Below are 21,866 nucleotides of genomic sequence, written 5' to 3'. Positions count from 1 at the left end.
TCCAGTTGACGACTTCGACCCACAACGGCCTCTTATGGATGAGAGCTCGGAAGTGGAAGGGCAGAGCGATCTCGGGGACAACGCTCTGCCAGCAGCCGCTAGCCCTAAGCCTACGGAGGATGAGAGGAAGGAGTTAGAACGTGCCTTCTGGCAGGTCCTAGCCTGCATCCGTACCATCAATGGGCTACCAGATCCATTGGCAGCCCCTCTGGATGGAAAAGAAATGGACCTTGACCAGTTCTACGGCACTCAGAAACCTCAGAGGACCAGTGCAGCTTTGCCCTGGCTGGTCAAAGGTGTTGAAGAGTGCCAAATAGAAGGCAGTGTCCCAGGATACTGGGTCCACCTCCTCTCTCCGCTCCAGCTCGTCCTCTAAGATCCTACCTCCTCTGTATGTGTTTTAGAGGAGGTACTATGAGATCCTTGGGGAATTTCTTCCAACACTGCCTCTCGACCACTTTATAGAGGCGCTCTCGAAGGCCACACCCTTCGAGAAACTTACGGGACTTCCTCTCTCCTTTTCGGCCTCTTAAATCGTGAACCAGAAGGTGGCGGAGTACGCCATGTAGGCTACTTCCTGGCTTGAATTCTGGTTAGTATCCTTAGGACAACTGATGCAGTCTAAGGACCTGTCTCGGGAGCCCTCCAGGAAGTCTTTGGTGACTTTCCTATTGTCTGGCACTTGGGCCATCTAGTTCCTCTCCCATCAGGTAGTGAACCTTTGGGCCAACACTATCCTGAACAAGAGAGATGCTGTCATAGGCAAGTTCCGTAGACATCTCCCTCAGGCCGAAGTATTGAGACTGAGAAATGCTCCTTTCGAGGGCAATTCTTTGTTCCATCCCGAGGATGTTGAGCGGGTGGCAGAGAGGTGGAGGAAGTCCAGCCAGGACTCCCTCATCCAAAAGTTCTTAACAGCTAGACCTTACACCTCTCAGCCACAGCAGGAAGCATAGCAAAACCCGCAACCGAAAAGGGCTAGAGACCCAAAACAGCAGGGTAAAAAGGGTGCGAATCAGGCCTTTCACAGCAAAAAGTCCTTTTGTGGAGGAAAGGAAAAGAAGGGATCCGACTGAGGCCGGTCCCAATAGGACAGGTAATCCTCCCATTTGCCCACCTGTGGGGGATGCCTGCAAAGCTACTGGCAGAGGTGGCTTCACCACGGGGCCGAACCTTGGACGGTCGAGGTGATTCGTTCAGGGTATCGTATCCCGTTCACGCTCTCTCTCCTTTCACTGACTCGAGTGCCGATTCCATCGAACTCCTGTGCGATGGGATCCGCACGGGAGTTTGCCCGCAGGGTAGAAGTCCAGTCCATGTTGGAGAAGGACGCTCTCCAGGAGGTCCTCGACGGGTCCCCAGGCTTTTACAGTCGACTCTTTCTTGTGAAAAAGGCGTCTGGAGACTGGAGACCAGTCATCGACCTCTCGGCCCTGAACAGGTTTGTCGAACAAACACCTTTCAGGATGGAGACAGTGGACACAGTCAGGCAAGCGATAAGACCTCAGGACTTCATGTGCACTCTAGATCTAAAGGACACATACTTCCAGACCCCAATTCACCCTTCTTCCAGGAAGTATCTGAGATTCATGTTCAACGGAAGCGTTACCAGTTCAGGGTACTGTGTTTCGGTCTTTCCACAGCACCCCAGGTATGCACGAGAGTATTCGCCTTAGTATCATCTTGGGCTCACAGAGTCGGCATCCGTCTCCTAAGATACTTGGACTACTGGTTGATTCTGGCAGACTCGGAGGCGGCCCTTCTCCGCCACCGAGACGAGCTTCTAAGGTTTTGCCAGTATCTGGGGATCGTGGTAAACCTTGAGAAGTCTCATCTGCTCCCCTCTCAAGAACTGGTATACTTAGGCATGTGATTAGACACCCTAAGGCACAAAGCGTTCCCATCAGACGAAAGGATCCAGAGACTGAGGGAGGTAGCACAGGTCTTCCTCAGTCGGGAAGAGCTCCTGGCGCAGTATTGGCTTCTCCATCTCGGCCACCTCTCTTCCCTGACCCGATTAGTCCCCAACAGTCGCCTCAGGATGAGATCCCTCTAGTGGCCACTAAAATCCCAGTGGAACCAACACTCCGATTCCCGGGGCACCTAGTCTGCATAGGGCTAGAGGAACAGTCGGACCTCAGGTGTTGGCTGGCGGAGCCAAACCTCTGCAAAGGGGTCAATCTTCTCGTCTCTCCCCCTGAATTGGTGCCTTTTTCGGATGCATCAAAAGAAGGGTGGAGGGCTCGTGCTGCACCATTACATATCCAGCCAATGGTCCGAATCAGAAAGGTAATAGCACATAAATCTCTTAGAGATGAGGGCAGCCTTTCTGGCCCTCAAAAAGTTCCACCAAGTCCTGGTGTTGATAAGCGACATCACGGTACAGTAGGTCCTCGGGTTACGACGGTCCCGACTTACGCGGTTTCGCCGTTACGAACGCGCCCCATAAAAATATAAAAATAATATTAAGCGTCGTTCCGTCTTACACCGTTAGCGTCGTAAGCGACGTAAACAATTGCGAACTAGTTTCTAGCGCGCGGTGGATGAATACGCTTTGCGGTGGTTGTGGGCGAGGAAGACGGCGTCGCTCAGTTCCACTCATACGCCATTTTTGGTTGTGATTGCCTGTTCTTTCTCTCACGTGTTTGATTGTTTTTTTGAACTTTTTGCCCTTCATTATGGCTCCAAAGCGCAAGGCAGATTCTTCTGATGGTAGTGCATCGAAGAAAAGGAAGGCCATCACCATGGAAGTGAAATTAGACATTATTAAGCGGTCTAAAAACGGTGAAACGCCAACGAACATTGGCCGATCGCTTGGCTTTAGCCGTTCGACCGTGGCTACTATCCTTAAAGATAAGGAGCGCATTGTTGAACACATAAAAGGATCTGCTCCAATGAAAGCAACAGTGATAACGAAACAGCGTAGTGGTTTAATTATCGAAATGGAAAGGTTATTAGTGCTTTGGTTGGAAGATCAAAATCAACGGCGTATTCCAGTGAGCTTAATGGTTATTCAAGAGAAGGCTAAAAGGTTGTTTGAAGCGTTGAAAAAAGAAAGGGGGGGAGAAAGTGAAAGTGAAGAGTTTTCGGCTAGTAGGGGTTGGTTTATGCGATTTAAGGCTCGGGCCAATTACCATAATCTTAAAGTGCAAGGTGAAGCTGCTAGTGGGGATGAGAAAGCAGCAAGTGAATTTCCTAAAGCGTTGGCTGAGATAATTAGGGAGGGGGGTTATTCTGCTTATCAGGTGTTCAATGCGGATGAGACAGGTTTATTCTGGAAGTGCATGCCTAACCGCACGTACATAGCAAAGGAGGAGAAGTCAGCACCCGGTCATAAAGCAGGCAAGGAGAGGCTAACTTTGCTTCTTGGGGGAAATGCTGCTGGCGACTTCAAACTGAAGCCCATGCTGGTCTATCAGGCTGAAAATCCAAGGGCACTCAAGGGAATTTGGAAGAGTCAACTCCCAGTCATTTGGAAGGCAAATAAGAAGGCATGAGTGACACTTGCAGTGTTTGAAGACTGGTTTATCAACCATTTTGTACCTAGTGTGGAGCGGTATTGCGCCCAAAAGGGTATCCCCTTTAAGGTGTTGCTATTGCTGGACAATGCCCCTGGACACCCTGCCCAGCTGGGAGACTTTCACCCTAATGTGAAGGTGGTTTACCTTCCACCTAATACCACGGCCCTTTTACAGCCTATGGACCAGGGAGTGATTGCTTCATTCAAGGCCTACTACCTCCGAAGAACAATTGCTATGGCATTACAGGCAACTGAAACGAAGAAGGACTTGACTCTGAAGGACTTTTGGAAGTCCTACAACATCCTTGATGCTATTAAGAACATTGCTGATTCCTGGGAGGAGGTGAAGGTTACAAACATGAATGGTGTTTGGAGGAAGCTATGTCCTCAATTTGTTAATGATTTTCATGGGTTTGAGGACACAGTTGACCATGTTATCAAGAACATTGTTGCCCTGAGTAAGGAAACCGATTTGGAGATGGAGGTTGATGATGTTACGGAGCTGCTAGAATCTCATGGAGAGGAGTTATCTGCTGGGGACTTGATACAACTGGAGAAGCAGATCATAGAGGAAGAGGAAGAAGCCCCCACCCCAGACCCTAAGGCTTTCACAAGGCAGGGCTTGTCAAAAGGTTTTGCCGAGATACAACAAGCATTGGCAACTTTCGAGGCTCAAGATCCCAACATGGACAGGTTCACCAGGGTTTCCAGAGGTGTCATGGACTTACTGCAGTGTTATAAGGAGATTTTGGATGAGAAGAGGATCCTCTCTGTCCAGTCTAACCTGGAGCGGTATTTTAAGAAAGTAGAGAGAACTGCACCCTCTACATCAGCTGTCTCTACTACTCCAGATTTGCCTGCAACAGAGCCTCTACCATCAACCTCAGCTGCCTCTATTGCTACAGAGCCTCTGCCATCAACCTCAGCTGCCTCTATTGCTACAGAGCCTCTGCCATCAACCTCAGCTGCCTCTGCTTCTCCAGCTTCTCCACCACCTCTTGTAGGCTCTTCACCTCCAGACTCGCCTGCCCCAGCTTCTCCAGCATCTTCTGTCTCACTTCCAGAGAATCCTGATTCACCTGCCCCAGTTTCTCCAGCATCTTCTGCACCTTCCTCTCCACAATAAACCAGTCTCTCCATCCCTTGCAACATCCCTTCCAGTGTGCAAGCCAACCATAGGAATAAGGTAAGGAATTGTTCTCTTTTTTTTTTATTGATATTTACTTTAATTCATGTGGTAAGGAATTCTTTTCTTTTTTTTATTGATATTTACTTTAATTCATGTGGTAAGGAATTGTTTTCTTTTTTTATTGATATTTACTTTAATTCATGTGGTAAGGAATTGTTTTCTTTTTTTTTTATTGATATTTAGTTTAATTCATGTGGTAAGGAATTGTTTTCTTTTTTTATTGATATTTACTTTAATTCATGTGGTAAGGAATTGTTTTCTTTTTTTTTATTGATATTTACTTTAATTCATGTGGTAAGGAATTGTTTTCTTTTTTTATTGATATTTACTTTAATTCATGTGGTAAGGAATTGTTTTCTTTTTTTATTGATATTTACTTTAATGCCCCCTGTTGCCGCGGGGGCATATAAAAATTAGAATAGCGCCAACGTTAGCCCTGCGTGTCATAAGAGGCGACTAAAAGGGACGGGACGAGGGGGCTGGGAACCCCCTCTCCTGTAAAAAATTCCTGCGAGACATCGACAAGGAGATGGAGCTGGGGGGAGAGTGACTGCTCCCCGCACTCTAGTTTTGGGGTGTTTAAATGTGCGTGGATGTAGTACGATAGAGAGTAAAAGATGTGAGATTGGAAGTATGTTTAGAAGTAGAAGGATGGATGTATTGGCCTTGTGTCAGACAAAGATGAAAGGAAAGGGTGAAGTGATGTTTGGTGAAATGTCTGGTAGAGTGTCTGGGATTGAAAGGGGAAGAGCGAGAGAGGGTGTGGCATTATTGCTGAGTGAATGGATGACAGGTAAAGTAGTGGAATGGAAGGAGATATCATCTAGGTTAATGTGGGTAAGGGTTAGGTTGGGTAGGGAATGTTGGGCGTTTGTCAGTGCGTATGGGCCAGGTAGTGAGAAAAGTGAAGAAGATCGGAATGAGTTCTGGAATGATTTAACTAGGTGTGTAGAAGGACTGGGTAGAAGGAATTATGTAGTTGTTATGGGTGACTTAAATGCTAGAGTGGGCGCTGGAGAGGTAGAAGGTGTCATTGGTAAGTATGGCGTACCAGGTGAAAATGAGAGTGGTGAGAGACTGGTAGACATGTGTGTTGAACAAGAGATGGTAATAGGTGCTAGCTTCTTTAAAAAGAAAGATAAGAATAAGTATACGTGGGTAAGAGTGGCAAATGGAAGAGTAGTAGAAAGGGCATTAATGGATTATGTGTTGGTAACTAAAAGAATGTTTGGAAGATTGAAAGACGTGCACGTGTTTAGGGGTATGGCTAACGGTATGTCTGATCATTTTTTGGTGGAAGGAAAATTAGTTGTAGCAAAAGAGTGGGGGAATAGAGTAGGTGGATGTAAAAGGGAGGTAGTGAGGATTGAAGAGCTAATAAAACCGGGGGTAAAAAGTAAATATCAGGAAAGGTTGAAAATGGCATATGATGAGGTGAGAGTAAGAGAAACTGGTAATTTAGAGGAGGAATGGAAGTTAGTAAAAGAAAATTTTGTTGGGATTGCAAGTGATGTATGTGGCAAGAAGGTTGTTGGAGGCAGCATGAGGAAGGGCAGTGAATGGTGGAATGAAGGAGTGAAGGTGAAAGTGGAAGAGAAAAAGAGGGCTTTTGAAGAATGGCTGCAGAGTAATAGTATAGAGAAGTATGAAAAATATAGAGAGAAAAAGGTGGAAGTAAAGCGCAAGGTACGTGAGGCAAAGAGGGCAGCTGACCTGAGGTGGGGTCAGGGATTGGGTCAGTCATATGAAGAGAATAAGAAGAAGTTTTGGAAAGAAGTGAAGAGAGTAAGGAAGGCTGGCGCAAGAATTGAAGAGACAGTGAAAGATGGAAATGGAAGGTTGTTAAAAGGAGAGGAGGCAAGGAAAAGGTGGGCGGAATATTTTGAAAGTTTGCTGAATGTTGAGGATAATAGGGAGGCAGATATAATTGCTGTTCCAGGTGTTGAGGTGCCAGTGATGGGAGGTGAGAATGAGAGAGAGATAACAATAGAGGAAGTGAGGAGAGCACTAGATGAAACGAGAGTAGGAAAAGCATCTGGTATGGACGGTGTGAAAGCTGAGATGTTGAAGGAAGGGGGTGTGACTGTACTTGAATGGTTGGTGAGATTGTTTAATATGTGTTTTGTGTTGTCAATGGTACCAGTAGATTGGGTTTGTGCATGTATTGTACCACTATATAAGGGTAAGGGAGATGTGCATGAGTGTTGTAATTCAAGAGGTATTAGTTTGTTGAGTGTAGTTGGAAAAGTGTATGGTAGAGTACTGATTAATAGGATTAAGGATAAAACAGAGAATGCAATCTTGGAAGTACAGGGTGGTTTTAGAAGAGGTAGGGGTTGTATGAATCAGATTTTTACAGTTAGGCAGATATGCGAGAAATATTTAGCAAAAGGAAAGGAGGTGTATGTTGCGTTTATGGATCTGGAGAAAGCATATGATAGAGCTGATAGGGAAGCAATGTGGGATGTGATGAGGTTATATGGAGTTGGTGGAAGGTTGTTGCAAGCAGTGAAAAGTTTATACAAAGGTAGTAAAGCATGTGTTAGAATAGGAAATGAAGTGAGTGATTGGTTTCCGGTGAGAGTGGGGCTGAGACAGGGATGTGTGATGTCGCCGTGGTTGTTTAACTTGTATGTTGATGGAGTGGTGAGAGAGGTGAATGCTCGAGTGCTTGGACGAGGATTAAAACTGGTAGGCGAGAATGACCATGAATGGGAGGTAAGTCAGTTGTTGTTTGCGGATGATACTGTACTGGTAGCAGACACAGAAGAGAAGCTTGACCGACTAGTGACAGAATTTGGAAGGGTGTGTGAGAGAAGGAAGTTGAGAGTTAATGTGGGTAAGAGTAAGGTTATGAGATGTACGAGAAGGGAAGGTGGTGCAAGGTTGAATGTTATGTTGAATGGAGAGTTACTTGAGGAGGTGGATCAGTTTAAGTACTTGGGGTCTATTGTTGCAGCAAATGGTGGAGTGGAAGCAGATGTACGTCAGAGAGTCAATGAAGGTTGCAAAGTGTTGGGGGCAGTTAAGGGAGTAGTAAAAAATAGAGGGTTGGGCATGAATGTAAAGAGAGTTCTTTATGAGAAAGTGATTGTACCAACTGTGATGTATGGATCGGAGTCGTGGGGAATGAAAGTGATGGAGAGACAGAAATTGAATGTGTTTGAGATGAAGTGTCTGAGGAGTATGGCTGGTGTATCTCGAGTAGATAGGGTTAGGAACGAAGTGGTGAGGGAGAGAACGGGTGTAAGAAATGAGTTAGCGGCTAGAGTGGATATGAATGTGTTGAGGTGGTTTGGCCATGTTGAGAGAATGGAAAATGGTTGTCTGCTAAAGAAGGTGATGAATGCAAGAGTTGATGGGAGAAGTACAAGAGGAAGGCCAAGGTTTGGGTGGATGGATGGTGTGAAGAAAGCTCTGGGTGATAGGAGGATAGATGTGAGAGAGGCAAGAGAGCGTGCTAGAAATAGGAATGAATGGCGAGCGATTGTGACGCAGTTCCAGTAGGCCCTGCTGCTTCCTCCGGGGCCTTAGATGACCGCGGAGGTAGCAGCAGTAGGGGAGTCAGCATTATGAAGCTTCATCTGTGGTGGAAATGTGGGAGGTTGGGCTGTGGCACCCTAGCAGTACCAGCTGAACTCGGTTGGGTCCCTGATTAGGCTGAAGGAACATAGAGAGTAGAGGTCCCCTTTTTGTTTTGTTTCATTGTTGGTGTCGGCTACCCCCCAAAATTGGGGGAAGTGCCTTGGTATATAGATAGATAGACTTTAATTCATGTGGTAAGGAATTGTTTTCTCTTTTTCTAATATTGTTTTTATGTCATTTGATACATTTTATTATAGTACAGTATACAGTAATACTTTACAGTACAGTACAGTACGTATATTTATGGTGTTCCGACTTACACGGAAATTCGGGTTACACCGCGTCTTAAGAACGGATCAGCGTCGTAACCCGAGGACCCCCTGTAGTAGCTTATCTAAGCAAGTAGGGCGGTACCTTTTCACAGCAGCTGTGCCATCTTGCAGTAGAGATACTCAGATGGGCAGAGGACAACTCGGTGACTCTTATCAGCTCGCTTCATTCGGGGCAAGCAGAATGTGCTAGCGGACAAGCTGAGCAGAGCGACTCAGATAGTTGGCACCGAGTGGTCTTTGAATCCTCTGATAGCCAACAAAGTCCTGACTTTGTGGGGTTCCCCGACTGTGGATCTGTTCGCAACGGCCCTGAATTTCAGGCTCCCGTTGTACTGCTCCCCAGTCCCGGATCCCCAAGCTCTTTGGCAAGATACTTTCCAACAACGATGGATAAACCTGGACGCTGATGAGAAAAGTCTTCAACCAGGTACGAGCAAGCAACAACTTGCAAATGACCCTCTTAGCTCTGCTATGGCATCACGCAGAATGGTTCCCGGACCTTCTGCATCTCCTCGCGGAGATCCCGAGGGAGCTCCCTCCACAGCACGACCTCCTCAAACAACCACATGCCAACATCTTCGCTTTGACTTCACGCCTGGAGACTATCCAGCACCTCCTCACACAGAGAGGCTTTTCGCAACCGGTTGCGAAAAGAATGGCTGGACACCTCAGGAGATCCACAGAGGCAGTCTACCAGGCGAAGTGGTCAGTTTTCTGTGGTTGGTGTCGTGGAAGGGGTATCTCTCCCCTCGATGCCTCTGTTCCAACTATAGTGGGAGTTTCTTGTATACCTTCGGGAACAAAGGCTTCTCTCGGTCTCGGCAGTCAAACTCAGCCTTAAGTTTCGCCTTTAGACTGAAAGGAGTTAATATTTCCTCCTCATTGGAACTTTCTTTGCTCATACGTAGTTACGAGCTTACTTGTCCCCAGGCAGAGCTAAGACCTCCCCCTTGGAACGTGGTTCGGGTCCTCAGGTCTCTGAAGGGCTTCCCCTATGAACCACTACGCCAGGCCTCCGATCGCCGCTTTACATGGAAGACGGTGTTCCTGCTCGCTCTGGCTTCGGCCAAGAGAGTCAGCGAACTTCATGGTCTATCTGCTGATGTCTCCCACTCTAGGAGATGGGGGGAAGTAATCCGCAACTACGTCCCTGAGTTTGTAACTAAGACTCAAAATCCGGGTGTGCTGGGCTCCAGGTTCAGCCCATTTCGTATAGAGAGTCTTCGTTCTGTAACCGAAAATCCAGAACAACTGTTACTATGTCCAGTAAGGAGTCTGAGGTGTAATTTAAAAAGAACAGCAAAAGCTCGCCCCCGTGTACAAGCACTTTTTGTCGGCACGGGGAAGGTCAAGAGGAGAGTCACGAGGAATACTATTTCCTCCTGGATAAGGAAAGTAATTGAATACGCTCTCTATCCAGACCCTCCTCTGTCCAACCGACCCAAAGCTCATATGACGTCAGAGGCATTGCAACATCTCTGGCGTTCAAGAAGAATTTTTCTGTGGCACAGGTATTGCAAGCGTCAGACGACCTTCACAGCCCACTACCTGAAAGACGTAACCCACAGGAGTATGGAAACCTTTTCCATTGGTCGTGTGGTGGCTGCACAACAAGTAATCTAATGCCTCAGGCTCCTTGATGGACAAGTAGCAGAGGGTTGAGGGCTGAGGTTACCCGGGTTAGTCTGGGATGAATGAAAAGAATGTCTGGCTCCCTTCTTTCTTTCACCTTCTACCCCCTGGGGTAACAGCTCTGCAAGACCAAAGCATAGCTGACCTCACCCCTCTGCCAGTAAGATTAATTTCCCTTGTGCATCCTGAGTGAATAAATATTTTGTTACGTCACCAATACCTCGTGAGGGAGGGTATTAGAAATGTCTTAGAACTCATGCTTATCCTCGAGTTCCTACGTAAAGACAAGCCACGAGTCCCGCACAAACTTCTGCAGGCCGCTATCATTGAGTTACCTTGTAACTACTTTGATTTTAGCGAGGGTAGGGTTCCTACTAATTAGATCAAAGATCAATTAGAGGGAACCCCGGGTCATGACCAAGGCCAGTTGGTAGAACGTCCTCCCTCCTAAGAGTATGTCGCCTTATAAATAGCGAAAGGTTTGTATGTGTCGGAACAAATAACAAATTTGGAAATAATTTTTATTTTTCCTAACATACTAACCTGGAGCTAGAAGTCCTGCCAGAAAGCAAAAGTGGTTACTCAACCGACAGGTGTGAGTGAGCGGGGTAGCCAGTCTACCCCAACCCCCTTCCGCTAACTAGCGGATGGAGTAATTATCCCTCACTAAAATTGTCTTGGCTGGTTTTCAGCATTGCCAAAAGTAATACCCTATAAGTAGCTCCAGGTTTGTATGTTAGGAAAAATACAAATTATTTCCAAATTTATTATTTTTGTACAATTACTGTTTTGTTTAATTTAAATAGCAAGCCAAGTTGCTCTAATTTAAAGTTTTTCAGTAACTTTGCAATTTATCGGTATTATTAGACAAAGTATAAATTAGGTCTGTATTATTCCACTACAGACACTACCTATTATATATTTTTGCATCATTGGTATTATAACCTTCTCATGAAATTTGAATAAATCTTTCCTCCTTGAGGAGGTGTCTGCTCTTGTGGGGAAAGATGTTTATAATTGAATGATGTGTCTTAGTTGCACGCTACTCATGTAAGCTTGTCACTAACAAGTGGACCCTCACGAGCCTGAGGTTCACGCTCTCTGTGGTAGCGCACTTCACAGAATGACTTGTTTTGTGAAAGCACTTTTTTAACTTTGAATGCCACTGTGAAATTTGTACTTAGATCTCTCAGAACAGAAGCCTGAAGAGATACAGGGGCACTCCTCACTGGGTTAAAAGCCAAACTAGTACGTTCAACTGGGCTATGTCCTGAAAGAATTTGACTAACCACTTCCAGAGGACTAGGTAGAGAACTCGGAGGCAAAGTCTTTGTCATAGAAGCCAATGCTCATGGGTGTCGAAGAGGGAGATGACGCACTAGGGTGCCTCTCATCCGAAACTTTGAGAGCTTTGGCCGGAGCAAGCTCAACTGATTGAATTTCCAAAAGTAAAGACTGGGTTTTTTCACAGTGGGAGGACTCCCTTTTTCTTTAGGGGAAGTAGGGAGATCTCCGAAGTGTAAATGAAGAAGGGCCGAGTGATGAGTTTCAATAGTTGGAAGTCGGGATCTCGTCAACTTTCCCGACCTCGAGGACGAACTCACAGAAGAATGATCACGGATGGATCTCTTCTTCCTTCATCTCCAAAATCTCGCTCTCTGGGAGGATAACCACTCCTTGCACACATCACAAGTGGAGTCTGAGGTACAGCAGTGCCTTCTACTTGTCAGACACAGAGGGTAAGAATCAACCTCGACTTTACTCGTAAAGATACCACAATGTCAATCAGACAGCCCTGGATATGTTTGCATTCTGCTATGTTCCTTTACATTAATATTGAAATGAGAAAAAAAGAGATATTAGATATACACCTACTGCTAAACTGAAGGCATTACAGTAATCCCTCACCTATCGCGGTTAATGAGGACCAGAACCGACCACGATAGGTGAAAAACCACGAAGTAGGTTCCCTCCCTATTTTTGGAATACATACATTTTTTTGTGTACATGTACATATAATAACAATAAGTGTATATTAACCCTATAAATGCATATGTTATCATTAGAACATTAAAAAATCTTGTAAATAAATATTGATAATATGAATTATATACTGTACATAAAATGAAGTACTGTAATGTATAAATACTGTAATATAAATACAGTATTTAATACATTACATATACTGTATGTACATTTACATTTATACATAAATAATATAAATAGAGTGTAAGTGTACATGTACATACATATGTAGATATGAATAGTGTATGTGTATATACTGTAGATATGTTTTTAGAACTTTTATTCTTATAACAAGAACCGTAACTCACCTCTAACAATGATGATGATCTTGATAAATGACGATGAAATACCTGTGCAGTATGATGATGGTGAAAAAGATGAAGATGATTTACTGCACAGGTTAATGAGAGCTTCGTCGTGTTTGTTAGAATTTCCTTCAGGAACTAGGCTATCATACAGTGTTTTGGCTTTCGTTCGAATCATGTTGGTATCGAGACTAACCTTATTTTCCCGACAGTCTGATATCCACATTGATAATGCATTCTCCATTTGCACAATCGTCTCATTACGAAGAGTTACAACGTGCTTAGTGTCCTTGGAGAACGTTATTGAGGCAGTTTTACGTATTTTCATGTAGCGTGTCGGCATCTTGGCCAATCAGCTTGCGAGATTCTGGAGCCGAGATGGCCAGCGAATCAGAGAGGTGGATTTTGAGTTGCGCGCCATCTCCGTGTTGATACCTGATGTTCTACTGTACTCTCTGCCTTCTGCTAGCGCCCGCGTAACTCTCGCACCATTTTTTCTAATTTTTGATGAATATTTTTGAAAATCCGCGATGCACTGAGAACGCGAAACTTTAGCCGCGAAATGGCGAGGGATTACTGTATAATGACTCCCTCTCTCTTCTGCAATGGCAAGAGAGGATGAGAGTTTCAGGCTCTTCATCACATCAAACCTATGAGGGGTGGGGTTTCTGCCACCTTTGTCGTCTTGCATTACATGATAGAGACCCCGTACCAGTCGCTGGACTTGCAAGTTGACACGAAGTTGCCTGATGGCACATCAGAGCATTCCAGTGCTACTTGAGGAGGACTTGACACCTCTTGTGTAAGTGTCGTAGCCTTATAGTTAGCCCCAGCAAGAACCAGGAGGGATTGTCTAAACACTGATCCTTCTGGCTTGGTGAGGCTACTTTCTTGCATATGCAACTGGTCAATGTGTACTTCTGCCTTCTCAAGAAAGAACTCTCAAGCCTAGTCCTGTCAATTGCCTCCTTGTTTACCTGTTGGCATTCTTTGACCTCAAGGTTTCAGACCACCTTTGCATTTAACTTTACCTCATATACTTTGTCCACAAATCTCTTGACCCCTTTCTCTTAGGTCCTGAAGTAGTTACCTAATAGTTGCATAACACTCCCAACCTCCCTCATGGGATTTTGTATGTATCCCGTCTAAGGTAACGCATTCAGCTCAAGTTTCAAGGAGGGGTAGAATAACTAGGTCTTCTTTTTTGTTTCCCTCTTGACGGGGTACGGCAGCCGCAACAAAACGTCTGATGCTGGTGAGTTACATGACCGAGCACCTTTCTGGCAGCAAGACATATCCTTATTTTAAAGAATTCATGTTTGTATAGCTAGAAAAAATATAAGTTACTTTGAAAATTGTTTGGTTTTTAAAGTCCTTAAGGTAGATACCACCCACTTTGTGTTTTGTGTTTTGCCCAGCACAATGTAGGCAACACTGAAAGTTATTTGCAGCATCCTTCCATCCCCAGCTACAGTACAGTAGGGTCCCGAATTAAGCGTGTTCGAATTACACGATTCCCCTTTTCCGCGATCGCTATTTTTCAAAAATAAATTTTCTGTATCTGCGAGGCTGTTCAAAGTTCGCGAGTCAAGCACTACAAAATGTATCAAATCTATTGTCTTTTTAAGTATATTGGTAGCCCTAAATACGGTGATTTATAATAAATGTTACAAAACAATATCAACATTACATTTCATTAACATAATTTCATAATGAATAGCCTATTTAAGGATAAAATTCCACATCAACAATGAAATCAACTGTTAACTGTGCGAGTCCAGCTGACAAAATGTAAACAGAAATGTGGTTACGTTCTCGGCAATCTTTATATTTCTCCAACCTTACGATAATTGTAATGGTAGTGTTAATGATGGTATATTAAAGCATTATTTTTGTTCAGTACAGTATATTTAAAAGCCTTATTTTTCCCTCTGGGCGTTCAAGGTTTTCACGAGTAGACTGGGTTCGTTTATCGGCAGTGAATAGCCTAAACTTCGGTAACGAGTCGTCAATATTTTGTCATATTTTAAACAGTATACATTTGATTTGCAAATATTGGTTTTGTAGAGTAGACGGTAAAATAAAATCTAGAGAGAGAGAGAGAGAGAGAGAGAGAGAGAGAGAGAGAGAGAGAGAGAGAGAGAGAGAGAGAGAGAAATATTGACGACTCGTTACCGAAGTTTAGGCTATTCACTGCCGATAAACGATAACAACCCCTTTAATGCAAACTAACTGTATCCTTTGATATTCCTCTATATTTATCACGAATTCCTTCTATACCTCCTCAGACACTCTTATTTCAAATATCTAAATTATTCTTATCACAACTAACACCATCTAGTCATTTTCATTCCATTATATCTATTATTCCTCTGGATCTTATTCCCTTTCCTTATTCTGTTTATTCGATGGGATTCGTTTTTCCCTTTACCATCTTTCAGAATCTATTTTTAGCCCCTGGCAACCAAATCCCCCCTTCCCCCGTCTCCTACCGTCTCCCCTGCGAGTCCACCCAGCCTATCTCATCACTCCCCCCACCTTCATCCTCCCCTGTTCTAGGTCTGTAACCTTCTGCGTCATAATCTCTCTCTCTCTCTCTCTCTCTCTCTCTCTCTCTCTCTCTCTCTCTCTCTCTCTCTCTCTCTCTCTCTCTCGTTATACAATACAGTACTTACAAATAGATGAAGAAACCAAAATCGGTTTTCTTGAAGTGTCAATTAAATACAAAACGAAAAAATTATACCGTGTATACATCCATTTCAATCATAGCTTAAAATACGGTAACCGATTTCGTCCGCAAACCACTATTTTTTTGGAAACACCATTCTATTCCAGAAAATTTTTACTCTTTAAATGTCAATTGCGCCATAATAAAACATGTACTTATGTTGTTAAATTTCAGGTGTGTTTTAAAAATCGAGTATTGCTAACTTATTTTTGTTTTACCTTTGGCTGTGATCACATCAGCTGATGTCTAGCTTCCGCGCGAATACAATAACAAAGAATTGTTTACACCATTTCTTAACTTATTCAAACCATCTATACAGTTAATATTACATAAACACCAATGTGTTATAACCTATCATATTTATTGTTTAGTACTTTAAAACCATCTCTCTCTCTCTCTCTCTCTCTCTCTCTCTCTCTCTCTCTCTCTCTCTCTCTCTCTCTCTCTCTCTCTCACATCGAACGTTATAGCGGTAACCTAATTGTTCGGTGACTTTAAAAATAGGCCTAGTACTTTCTTCTTTTACCTTTTTTGCATATGGATCCATAATTGAGGTGGGTACAAGTTGACTTATAACTGAAGTTAGGAAAAGTATTTTGGATATGGAAAGGACAATTATCTTTCGTAACAGTTTAGAATTATCGTAAGTGATCACTCTGTCATTAGCGGCAGTTTGCTATTGTGGATTAAACGCATAAGGAAAAAAAATTTCCAGCTTTGCTACGAATTTAGGAATTTATATGGATACGGTAGGTAAAATATTTGTAATAACATAATGTTTACTAAATGTTTGTAATATCATTAGTTATGACTTAGATCATGTGTGTTTAATGCATTCGTTTGTTTATTATGATCGAAGATGGAGCGTAAACAAATGGAAGGTTTCCGTTTCAGGCGGCATCATAAAGAAAAACATTTCATAAATGGCATTCATTTCATTTATTTGAAAGTTCTAATAAAAAATAATTAGAACATTGGTAATAACAAATTCAACATATAATCTATACTTGGTAAAATTGCTGTCAATTCAAAAACACAGATGTATAAATGCGTCTGTTTCTTCGTTGTGATCAGAGATAAACGTAAAAAAAAACAATTGTTGTCGTTTTCTATTGTGCGTTTTAGCGTGTTTAGGAAACGCATGATATAAAATCGCCTTTATTTTGATAATTCTGGATTTTCCATCATACAACAAGCTAGTCTATAGAGTGATGGTTTTGCTATTTACCAGTTGTATTATACAATAGATATGACAAACATTAAAATTTGTCTGCATTTTGGGTAGTGTTATAACGGGAAATAGATGGTGTTTACACCTATCCTGGTTGTAATTTTAACCATTTTTCAAGTTATTAGAACTTTAAAGTATATTAAATGTTTTATTTATTTACAAAAACAATTTGATATTATAAAGAAATACAGTATAGTACAAAGAAAGTATTGTAAATGGGTAGTAAACACATTTGAATAGGCAAATTGCTGGTTGCCATGGCCGCAATGGAATTATTTCTGTTAGTTGTGTGTTTCGAAATTCGCGATTTTCCATTTACACGAGGTCATTAATCGACCAAATTCTCGCATAATTCGGGACCCTACTGTACTTAGTACTTTCTGTCTTTAATCTTATCCTATGTTATGTTTGTCTATTTCCACTTAGCCATGTAGTTTTTTAATTTTCTTATGTTTCTACTTACCTCTTTGAACCCTTCATATCAGTCTGTAAGGATAGTGAAGTGTAATTTTTTGCAGTGGTCAAACTCATAATACATACATACATATACCAAAGGCACTTCCCCCAATTTTGGGGGGTAGCCGACATCAACAAGAAACAAAAACAAAAAAAAGGGGACCTCTACTCTCTACGTTCCTCCAGCCTAACCAGGGACTCAGCCGAGTTCAGCTGGTACTGCTAGGGTGCCACAGCCCAACCTCCCACATTTCCACCACAGATGAAGCTTCATACTGCTGAGTCCCCTACTGCTGCTACCTCCGCGGTCATCTAAGGCACCGGAGGAAGCAGCAGGGCCTACCGGAACTGCGTCACAATCGCTCGCCATTCATTCCTATTTCTAGCACGCTCTCTTGCCTCTCTCACATCTATCCTCCTATCACCCAGAGCTTTCTTCACACCATCCATCCACCCAAACCTTGGCCTTCCTCTTGTACTTCTCCCATCAACTCTTGCATTCATCACCTTCTTTAGCAGACAGCCATTTTCCATTCTCTCAACATGGCCAAACCACCTCAACACATTCATATCCACTCTAGCCGCTAACTCATTTCTTACACCCGTTCTCTCCCTCACCACTTCGTTCCTAACCCTATCAACTCGAGATACACCAGCCATACTCCTTAGACACTTCATCTCAAACACATTCAATTTCTGTCTCTCCATCACTTTCATTCCCCACAACTCCGATCCATACATCACAGTTGGTACAATCACTTTCTCATATAGAACTCTCTTTACATTCATGCCCAACCCTCTATTTTTTACTACTCCCTTAACTGCCCCCAACACTTTGCAACCTTCATTGACTCTCTGACGTACATCTGCTTCCACTCCACCATTTGCTGCAACAACAGACCCCAAGTACTTAAACTGATCCACCTCCTCAAGTAACTCTCCATTCAACATGACATTCAACCTTGCACCACCTTCACTTCTCGTACATCTCATAACCTTACTCTTACCCACATTAACTCTCAACTTCCTTCTCTCACACACCCTTCCAAATTCTGTCACTAGTCGGTCAAGCTTCTCTTCTGTGTCTGCTACCAGTACCGTATCATCCGCAAACAACAACTGATTTACCTCCCATTCATGATCATTCTCGCCTACCAGTTTTAATCCTCGTCCAAGCACTCGAGCATTCACCTCTCTCACCACTCCATCAACATACAAGTTAAACAACCACGGCGACATCACACATCCCTGTCTCAGCCCCACTCTCACCGGAAACCAATCGCTCACTTCATTTCCTATTCTAACACATGCTTTACTACCTTTGTAGAAACTTTTCACTGCTTGCAACAACTTTCCACCAACTCCATATAACCTCATCACATTCCACATTGCTTCCCTATCAACTCTATCATATGCTTTCTCCAGATCCATAAACGCAACATACACCTCCTTACCTTTTGCTAAATATTTCTCGCATATCTGCCTAACTGTAAAAATCTGATTCATACAACCCCTACCTCTTCTAAAACCACCCTGTACTTCCAAGATTGCATTTTCTGTTTTATCCTTAATCCTATTAATCAGTACTCTACCATACACTTTTCCAACTACACTCAACAAACTAATACCTCTTGAATTACAACACTCATGCACATCTCCCTTACCCTTATATAGTGGTACAATACATGCACAGACCCAATCTACTGGTACCATTGACAACACAAAACACACATTAAACAATCTCACCAACCATTCAAGTACAGTCACACCCCCTTCCTTCAACATCTCAGCTTTCACACCATCCATACCAGATGCTTTTCCTACTCTCGTTTCATCTAGTGCTCTCCTCACTTCCTCTATTGTAATCTCTCTCTCATTCTCATCTCCCATCACTGGCACCTCAACACCTGGAACAGCAATTATATCTGCCTCCCTATCATCCTCAACATTCAGCAAACTTTCAAAATATTCCGCCCACCTTTTCCTTGCCTCCTCTCCTTTTAACAACCTTCCATTTCCATCTTTCACTGTCTCTTCAATTCTAATATGTACCAATCAGAATTACCTTTACAGATTTTAAAATATGCTGCAACATAGTTCATGAATAATTTTATTTACTTTACTTGAAACTTGACATTTATAACTAGATTGAAAATGTAACAATCTAATTTGTTTTATAGGATAACAAATTTACAGCTCATGGAAGAATATGGATCTGAGGCTTGGAAGAGCCACAATAATATGCTTCAGAATATGTTGACTAAACAACAAGCCTTATTGCAGGACCTAAAGTAAGCAAACTTATTCTCTGTTTTTACATTAAAGTATTTAGAGCAGTGTAAATGAATATCAGATGGTTAGTTATTCAACTCCCATATCAGTGAATAGTGCATTAGTAAATGGGATGAGCATTTGATGTAGATATTTAGTTTTATAGCTACCATTATACATGGTTTTAAAGTGAATGTCATTTTTTTTGCTAGAAAAAAAGGTTTATGCCACTAAATCTGATACAATTGTTAATCTATTGTGTAACAGGAAAGAAATTCAGGAGCTCAACTGGTCTAGAAAAAATATGCAGACTAAAGCAGGTGAAGAACTCCGTCATTTGGAGAGTAGTTGGGTATCCTTAGTGTCCAGGAATTATGAAATTGAACAGGCTTGTGTAATGTTAGAAGCACAAATAGCTAAACTGGAGATGGAAAAAAGTAACCAGGATTGAAAAACAGTGAAAGGTATGGAATTTATTTCTGTTCTGTACAATATCCTAGGAATTTTTACTTGATTCTCATTAGAGTCGGATCCACTGTGTTTTCAGTTTTACACTATAATAGCTGAAAAGTTTAATGAATCTTTTGTATAATTCTGCTATAGAAAGAGACTGAAGTATGATTATTGATATTGAAGAGTTAATTTATTATCCTGGTTTAGAGTTGAAAACCATATAAACTTTGCGTAAAATAGATACAAGAATGATTTGCTAAATCATGATTGCAATATTAGTTTTTGGGGTTTATTTTATTCATTTGGTAGAATGTCATTTTGAGTGGAGAGTTACTTGAGAAAGTAGATCAATTTAAGTACTTGGGGTCTGTTGTTACAGCAAATGGTGGAGTGGAAGCAAATATACGTCAGAGTGAATGAAGGCTGTAAAGTGTTGGGGCAGCGAAGGGAGTGGTAAAGAATAGAGGGTTAGGAATAAATTTAGAGAGATTTTGGGATGAGAAAGTGGGTGTACTAACTGTGATGTATGGATCAGAGTAGTGGGGAATGAAAGTGACAGAGAGGCAGAAATTGAATGTGTTCGAGATGAAGTGTCTGAGGAGTATGGCTGGTGTATCACGATGTAGTGAGGGTGAGAGTGGGTGTAAGAAATGACTTTGCAGCTAGAGTGGATATGAATGTGTTGAAGTGTTTTGGCCATGTAGAGAGAATGGAAAGTAGCTGTCTGCTGAAGAAGGTGATGAATGCAATAGTTGATGGGAGAAATAAAGGAGGTAGGCCAAGGTTTAGGTGAATGGATAAAGAGAAGAAAGCTCTGGGTGATAGGAGGATAGATGTGAGAGGGGCAAGGGAGCATGATAGAAATAGGATTGAATTGCGAGCGATTGTGACGCAGTTCCGGTAGGCCCTGCTGTTTCCTCCAGTCGCCTTGGTGACCGCTGAGATAGCAGCAGTAGGGGATTCAGCATATGAAACATCATTTGTGGTAGATAACTGGGGAGGGTGGGCTGTGACACCCTAGCAGTACCAATCAAATTCGGCTGAATCCCTCATCAGGCTGGGAGGAGCGGAGAGGAAAAGTCCACTTTCGTTCCTTTTTTTTCATGTCGGGTACCCCTCAAAATTGGGGGTGTCTTGGTAAATTACCAGACTGAAAATTGGTGCATCCAATTAGGGTTTTTCTATTACAATAACCCCTCAACTTTCTGACTTCTGTTTATCTGCTTCATCAAGATGGTGGCTTTTCCAATGCTAGCTTTTTAAACCTGATACAGTACTTTTTGCTGATAATTGTCAAGTTTATTTTAAGCTAAAAATAGAATTACTAATAACACAGGAAATAAATTGATTTCTCAAAAGTTAATAAAAATACAGGGTTTTTGTTGCCTATTGCTAAGCCAGACCATTGTAATACTGTATAGTGTGTGGTAATATCTTAAAGAATAGTAGTTAGTGCATACATCACAAAAATATTACATGATTAATATTCTGCCTGTAAATTTATACTACGGCAATGAATGCTTTTTATGAGTTATTTTCAATATAGTATTGCTGCTAAGACATGTTTTATGAATTTTACTTTGCAGCTGACGATTCCCTGGTACTTTTTGATAATTTGGATGTGAGTACAAGTAAGTGGGTTCATTCATATGTGCAGCCTAGTCATATCTCAAGATTAAACCTAACAATTAATATACAATATAGTGATTTTGAAGGTATTTTCAACATTTTGAGATTGATTTTTAATGCTTGAAGCATTGTCAGTACAGAAAAAAAGGGGGAATTACTGTATCTTAAAACATGAGTTATGAGTACTCGTGAAACATTGACTAATGAATAGTAATATTGAATGTTACTTATATTTTTTTTTTATAAAGTTAATACTTCTTTTAATTAAAATACTTTGATAAGATGTTGCCTTATTCTTTCCTGAGTTTATGTTGAGTATTTGGTACTTTATTATTACAACATACATTAGATTCCTAGAACAGTTTATGCAAGATATGTTTTTGTTTAAAAGGTTCAAAGTTTCTTTATATTTAAAGGTTAAAAGTTCCCTTATAAGCTATAGAGAGAAGAAACAGCTCTTTAGGCTATTGGCAATGCTCTGTATACTGAATATATATGCATATAGTCACT

The 21,866-nt window shown here is 42.2% G+C and overlaps 1 protein-coding gene across 2 annotated transcripts in view; it reads left to right on the top strand.

Moving 5' to 3' along the window:
• The window catches only part of LOC137660306 (pre-mRNA-splicing factor SPF27-like), a 97,601-nt gene extending 76,028 nt beyond the window's left edge, over positions 1 to 21,573 (top strand). For both annotated transcript variants that reach the window (XM_068395102.1, XM_068395101.1), the window contains exons 5-7: positions 19,184 to 19,294; positions 19,542 to 19,738; positions 21,314 to 21,573. In XM_068395102.1, coding sequence (XP_068251203.1) covers positions 19,184 to 19,294; positions 19,542 to 19,725 — 295 coding nt within the window. In that variant the 3' untranslated portion in view covers positions 19,726 to 19,738; positions 21,314 to 21,573. The remainder of the gene's footprint in view (positions 1 to 19,183; positions 19,295 to 19,541; positions 19,739 to 21,313) is intronic.
• Positions 21,574 to 21,866: the final 293 nt, after the last annotated feature.

Source organism: Palaemon carinicauda, chromosome 20, assembly GCF_036898095.1.
Source record: "Palaemon carinicauda isolate YSFRI2023 chromosome 20, ASM3689809v2, whole genome shotgun sequence".
Taxonomy (NCBI): Eukaryota; Metazoa; Arthropoda; class Malacostraca; order Decapoda; family Palaemonidae; genus Palaemon; species Palaemon carinicauda.
The sequence above is the reverse complement of the archived record's forward strand: the minus strand, read 5'-3'. Positions and strand labels throughout refer to the sequence as shown.